This window comes from Brachypodium distachyon, chromosome 2 (genome assembly GCF_000005505.3).
Source record: "Brachypodium distachyon strain Bd21 chromosome 2, Brachypodium_distachyon_v3.0, whole genome shotgun sequence".
Lineage (NCBI taxonomy): Eukaryota > Viridiplantae > Streptophyta > Magnoliopsida > Poales > Poaceae > Brachypodium > Brachypodium distachyon.
The window spans coordinates 56,729,918-56,736,343 of record NC_016132.3 but is presented as its reverse complement, the minus strand read 5'-3'; the positions used below and the strand labels follow the sequence as shown (position 1 = coordinate 56,736,343).

The window sequence follows — 6,426 nt, the reverse complement described above, 5'->3', positions numbered from 1 at the left end:
GGCGGACACGTGGAGGACGCGACACGTGGCACGCTACCGTTGGCTGCTGGGCAGCTGGGGTCGCGCTCTCCAGCAGCTCGAGGGGGCCACAGGGCGGGCATGCCTGGCTAGGAGAACACTGTAGAACGTCGACCTCTCCGGTGTTTCTGCACGCAAGCAGCTTGGAGGCACGAGCCGGCCACGAGCAATGGGACGCGTGGCGGCTCCCCCGAGGTCGACGCAGTAGCATGCCATGTGCGTGCGCGCCGGCCTGGCGCGCGCTCTCTCTCCCCGTCCAATTTAGGCATATGGCACCCGGATCGGGAAAATCGTTTGCCCCCACGGTGATAGTGGAGTACTTTTGAAGACATCGATGGAGATGTCATCCCATCGCTTCGTGGTGACGTCGTGGGGCGATGGATGGATTCTGGAGTACGTCCCAGATCGGGCATTTGTAATTTATGCTATTGTTTCCGGTCGAAAAAAGAAGAAAATCACGGTAGGTGACAGAAACCGAGGAGCGAGCTAGGTGCTGCACTGCAGGCCGGCTGCCCCTTGGCCTGTGGTTGGGGCCAAGGACGAGTGCTCCTGCCATGAAGGAATCTTACCGCTGCGCAACGAGCCCTCTCTGGACATCATCGCCGGGCGCCGGCCGGCCGGCAAGGCGGCAACCATTGCTGCTTGCTTCGGAATCAGCCGCCGGCCAGCGCATGGCCACCCGCGCGAGGCAGCTTCTTCTTCCCTGCCTCTGCGCGCCGGCGTCGTCCCATATGCAGCCAGCCGTGTCCCGCGCGCCATATAGGCCGGCCAGATTGCTTTAGCTACTGCACGCGCGCCGGTATGATATCTGCATTTAGCTTAATTAGCTAGAAAGGCGGCATCTAGACCAGCGAGGGAGCGAGCTCATGAACCATGGCGGCAGCCGGCCGGGTAAACGAAGCAAGCACACACGTACGATTCCTCCACACGAAGAAATCAAGCAAGGAGCTCATTAATAGATCGAGGCGCGAGGCGAGACGAAACAAGGCAGATCGAGCAAACAGAAACCAGGAACGGAAGGAAGACGCTACAACAAAACCTCGATCGGCATGCAGGAACAGGAGTAGTACACTATTAACGACAGGGGCAAATGAAAAATGTTGCTCACCAACCACTGAGCCAGCGACGCCTGGAGGATCACGAATCTCGGCGTGCGCAGGGGACGAACGCAACGGAGGCGCGCCGCGCGTCCACTGCCTTTTGGTTTTGGCCGGCCCTCCCGGGGCAGCCCGCTAGCACTTGCAAGTTCCAACTGCGCCTGGTCTTTCGTGGTACTTCTGCTCTTGCTTTTTGTGCTACTCCTGCGGCTACTAGGAGTAGTGGAGTACTACACCACCGAAATGTGTCGCGTGTGTGCACTGGCTGGGACCATCGGTCCGAGAGGGAGACGATGACGTGTCGACGCACTATTGGTCCTTGGTGCACCTGAGCAATTCGAGAGACTATGGTTCCCCAGGCTTCCCCGCGGGACACAAGGCGAGAGAAAAAAAGCTGCCCATCAATCACGCGCCTCTCTTTTCTCTCTCTGCTCGTCCGTGAAACACGAGTTTTTTTTTTCTTTCAGGAAATAAAATATTTGGAAAATACATATACCGTATTTCTGTAGAGACTTACATGCGCGGTGAAAACATAGTATGCGTCTACTATTCATCTGGTGTAGATGTATTGCGTAGCCCGTAATAAAATCACGAGTCATGACTAAATTTTACGCGTGTGTGTGAAGCGTATGTGTATATGTATACCACTTGAATCGATGCACTTAACCAGTTCACTTAAAAAGGTCAAAACTTCTCATCACCTTTCGGCTCCGTCACATCTTAGACTGGGATCGACACCGGTTGCTGTGCCGATTAGTCGTGAAATTGGGACCCATTAGCTTTGACATCATGCTGGACTGATGCATCTAACCAATTCAACGAATAACTCAAGCTAATAGGGAAAAGTCGATGCGTGATATGTTTCAACGTGAATTTGCCCGTGAAAATTAATTGCAACAAGCTTGGTAGTGGTTTTGGCAGATAAAGATCGGACAGATGGGATAGGTAATGCCCTGCGATCGATCGAAGTTTGTCCTTAACTTCGCATCTACGGAGTAATACCCAATCATCTCTACCCATGTCTTGTGCAAGATGCAAAGGGACCAAAGTATTCAAATTCCAATGATAGGGCACGTCACGAAAACAAAGTGGGTTTTGTTTTTGCAGTGGATGTTTGCTACTCGTAGTATTTTTGTACACAACCAACCAAATTACTTCCAGAATTTGCAAAACGGTGTCTCCATTGTCCAATCCACATATAAAAATATAAAATAAACTTCTAGTGTAAAAGATTAGCCACATTAGTGTCCCCTTTCGCTTGGGAAAAAAGTCATGTGTCTTGTATGGCATACGCGTGTGTGCCCAATCCTAATTTGTCTTATCTAAATTTTGGTAACATATGTTACTTTGGTCTTTGTTTTTGGTCGGTGACTAATATTTTTGTTCACAACAGAATCATATCAATTACCTCACACTTTTGGTCGGTGACTAATATTTTTGTTCACAACAAACACTTCGGCTAGTTTTTGAGCCAAAGCAGTCGGCAGAGAGCACGCGTATTCCCGTAGAAAAAAAACATGTTCAACCAATTATGCTTCTTTGTCTCCGGTCTTTTCAGTGTGCGGTAACTTCAGCTAGTTTTTGAGCGAAAGCAGTGGGCAGTCTGCCGGTGAAAAGATGGCAATGCAGGTGGGGCAGCGTGCAGTACATATGCCTGTTTGGGACGTGTACAGTAGCCCTGACGTGCGTCTGGAGAGCCAGCTGATTGATTGGTGACTACTCACAGCTAAAGCTGCGGAAGAGCCAAGACCACTAGCTAGTACTAGTACTCCAGTACAATTAGTTGCCCTACCTGTTCGATAATTTTTATAAACAAGAGTCAAAACATTTTTTTTGATTTATTTCATATGTTTTTAGTGGGCAAAGAAGTGAAAACAACGAGTACTAGGATACTTGGATAACCTACTCATGGGAACCAGCGATGTTTTTGGATTGGCCAGCTTTTTTTCTTTTTCTTTTTTTGAGCGAAGGATTTGGCCAGCTCGACGGCCGGGCTTGTTTTCGGACTTGGTAGTGAGGTTGTTTTCTTCCACCATGCATGCTCCGGGCCCAATTAGCATGCGGGACCTTGCTAGGCCTTCTGAGCCTGCCTGCGTTAGCCCACGGCCTAGCCACCCCCATGGTAACCGCGGTTAGCCCAATAGGCTTGCTTGTTTTGTTGGTAACTCTTGCCGGCCTGGCCCGTCACTCACTTGAGCCCACGCAGAATGCTACTCCTATAAGCGGGCCGTAGCCGTCACCCGCGAGGTTTCCGAGTTCGAAAGCGAAACGACGTCGGCCCGGTCGGCTGTCCCGTTACCCGCCCTTTCCCGTTCCGTCCGCCTACGTTTTCCGTTCCGCGGGGGCCACCGACGACGTGCTCCTCCATTGCTTTTCTTCTCCGGCCCTGGGCCCCACCAAAAATAATCCCCGAAATTCCGCAGCCACAGAGAGAGAACACTCTCTCACTTCCTACGGGCAGGGCCCGGATGTCAGGAAAAGGATAGCACCAATCAAACCGATGCGATGCGGGCGTGACTCGGCCTCGGGCCTCGGCCCTCGGCGGCGGCAGCAGCAGGAAATGGATAGAGAGATTGACGCGTCGTGCCCATGACCCCTATCCGGAACACCGGTCGCCTCGTTCCCAATGCCCACCCCCAACGAACCGCCCCGCTGTTGCAATTACTGTAAGCTAGTCTCACTGGTACTGGGTCCACAGACTGCGTGGCCCCCACATGTCCGTGTGTTCGATCAGGCAACGCGGCTGTCGGGGTTAGCAAATTCGTTAGTGCCGTGCGTGGACTGTGACGAAGCAGGAGCCTTTAAGGTTCTATAAATATCTTTTTCCCCCTTCGAATCGCCTTCCTGCTCCCCTTCCTCTGCTTCCTCCTGCGTTTACTTTCTCCCCTTCTCCTAGCGTACTCCATCCGCCTCGAATCGTCGGCAAGCTAGGCTGCCATGGAGGAGACCGCCGGCGGCGGCGGCGGGGAGCGCCACGCAAGGCTGATCCGCGACCTGTGCGCGCTGCTGGCCGCCATAATCTCCCCCGCCTCGTCCGGGCCGCGGGTGGGTCGTCACGGCATGTCGCCCGCGGCGGCGGCAGCGATGCTCCTGGGCGCGTCCATGGCGCTGATGCTGTGCGGCTCCGTGACGTTCGCCATCGGCTTCCTCCTCATGCCCTGGGTCGCGGGGGTCGCCATCCTCTTCGGCTTCGCCGGCGCCGTCTCCAATCTCTCCTCCGGCCTCCTCCCTTCGTCCTCATCGTCCAAGGCGCCGCCGCGTAGCCGGATCCGTTCTCCTGCTCCGGATAAGCTCGTCGCGTGGCGTTAATGGATCGATCAGTTCTTGTTCCGGCCGGGATTATTATTTAATTAAATTAGCTGATCCCTTTGTAAAAAAAAAAACGCCTCCTGCTTTCGCTTTACGTTGTTGTACGCCTGCTGCTCTCAATCTCAAGTCCCTGGAGATGCTGCGGATTATCGCGCAGCAATTATTATTATGTCGTTTCGAATCGAGAATTTGAATTTGAGCACGGATGGGCATATCATGCTTTGCTTCTTGCACACGCCGGATCGGAAGGGATGGAGTCCGGCCGTCGACCGGCCGAAAACTGAGACGTGTCGCTCGCGTTTTCCGACCGGCCCGTCTGCGTCAGCCTCGTGGTGTTCTGCGCTAGCTGCCCGTAGTGTGCAACTTTGCCACGGTAACTTGGGTCTTCTCCTCTCCTGGTGCTGTCAGACGTGTACAACGGCCTTGGCGTGTATGATTGACTGGTCGCTGTACGTACACCCATGCCCGAAGGGGATGAGAGCGTGGTGTGCAATCATCACCTGCCCGTGTTGGGCGATTGCGTGTAAAAGTGCATCGAAGGAGTACTGATCGATTCTAGAGGACAGTGGTCCTTGTCATACGATCAATTAACTAAGAGATCTCGCTTTCTTGCACACTGAGCTCTCCCTCTCAAACTGTAGCGGTATGTAGCACGAGTCAATGTTCAAGACCGCGACGTTGGAGTCGACACACACTCTGTTTGAGCAACCACGCCGCGCTCGATACTGGAACTTTAATTTCGCACCAAGCAAGCAAAGGGAGGAAGACACCATCTGTAAAAAGTGAAACGGAAGCAAGTTTCAGCATCTGTAAAAATTATAGCAGTGAAACGGAAGCAAGTTTCAGCATCTGTAAAATTTGAATTTGAGTCCTTAGCAGTGAAACGGAGTATTAGTGCAGAGGGGGGCAAAGCATCAGCAGGCAGCCAAACGCGTTTGCCTTTCAAAGCTTTTCTACCCGGTTTTCTCGCCCAAAACTAGCCGAAAGAGCGTGCAGCTGGAGCCCGTCCAGACACTGTAAAGCCAAAAGGGAGGAGCATCGTCTGTACCTGTACGTGTGCTCTGCCCTCTGCCTATGTATTCCCGGCCCTTGCTTAGCCCGCAAGCAGGGCACGCATTCCTTCCTTCTTCCCGGCCGCCGACGCCCGCGCGCCATCTCCAAGCAACCTCGCTACATATCATCCCCACAACGTGTTCTTCTACCACATTGTTCTTTTTGTCCATTGGTCAGAGACTCCAGTTCATCCGTAAACACGCACTGATCGGCCGATCAGAGAGTACATCAGGGCAACAGCATTCAGGGAGAAGATCGATCGACCGATCGGGAGCCATGGACGAGGGGATGAGTAGGACGGCGGCGCCGCACCCGAGCACGGACTGGGGCCCGATCATCGTGTCGGTGGTGCTGTTCGTGCTGCTGTCGCCGGGGCTGCTGTTCCAGCTGCCGGCGAGGACGAGGGTGGTGGAGCTGGGCAACATGGCCACCAGCGCCATCGCCATCCTCGTCCACGCCATCATCTTCTTCTGCATCCTCACCCTCGTCGTCGTCGCCATCGGATTACATGTATACGCTGCCTAGCTAGCCACTCGATCATTTTTTTTTTGTTTACTCTTCTTCTCCAAGATGGCATTGGTTTGTGTTCTTTCTTCCGGTGCTACCTGCCCTGCCCTGCCCCTGTTTGCCTGTTTTTAATTTGGTCGGTTGTGAAAGTATAGTAAACTGAAGAGAAAACACTGGAACGGTGTATAGCAAGTACAGTATATGCTTCAATGAGGAACTGCTCACATGTATTAACTGAGTGCCTGCGTTCATTGCCTCCCTTTTTTGTTCATGGCTGATAAACGTAAATTAGGCTTCTGTTTTGATTGTTCAGTGTTTCTCGCGAAAATCACGGGTCTTGGTGCTGACATTTTTTTCGATGGAATATTTCGATTAGCTGTCTTGGTTAGGATTTGCCGGAACTCCTGTCTTAGCAATGATCAAAGTGGCCTAAAAGTATATC

The 6,426-nt window shown here is 52.8% G+C and overlaps 2 protein-coding genes across 2 annotated transcripts; both read left to right on the top strand.

The window, feature by feature from the left end:
* Positions 1–3,942: 3,942 nt before the first annotated feature.
* LOC100825803 lies at positions 3,943–4,636 on the top strand. The gene has a single exon (XM_003564910.4). The coding sequence runs from the start codon at positions 4,053–4,055 to the stop codon at positions 4,422–4,424; it is 372 nt and encodes a 123-aa protein (XP_003564958.1). The 5' UTR covers positions 3,943–4,052; the 3' UTR covers positions 4,425–4,636.
* A 151-nt stretch (positions 4,637–4,787) lies between these two features.
* On the top strand, positions 4,788–6,222 carry LOC100824068. The gene has a single exon (XM_010234457.3). It carries the CDS (start codon positions 5,499–5,501, stop codon positions 6,000–6,002), a length of 504 nt encoding a protein of 167 aa, XP_010232759.1. The 5' UTR covers positions 4,788–5,498; the 3' UTR covers positions 6,003–6,222.
* The last annotated feature ends 204 nt before the right edge of the window (positions 6,223–6,426 follow it).

Bases quoted from the DNA above. Each gene is read 5' to 3' on its own strand.
- LOC100825803 (XM_003564910.4), top strand. From the start codon at position 4,053: ATGGAGGAGACCGCCGGCGGCGGCGGCGGGGAGCGCCACGCAAGGCTG.
- LOC100824068 (XM_010234457.3), top strand. From the start codon at position 5,499: ATGTATTCCCGGCCCTTGCTTAGCCCGCAAGCAGGGCACGCATTCCTT.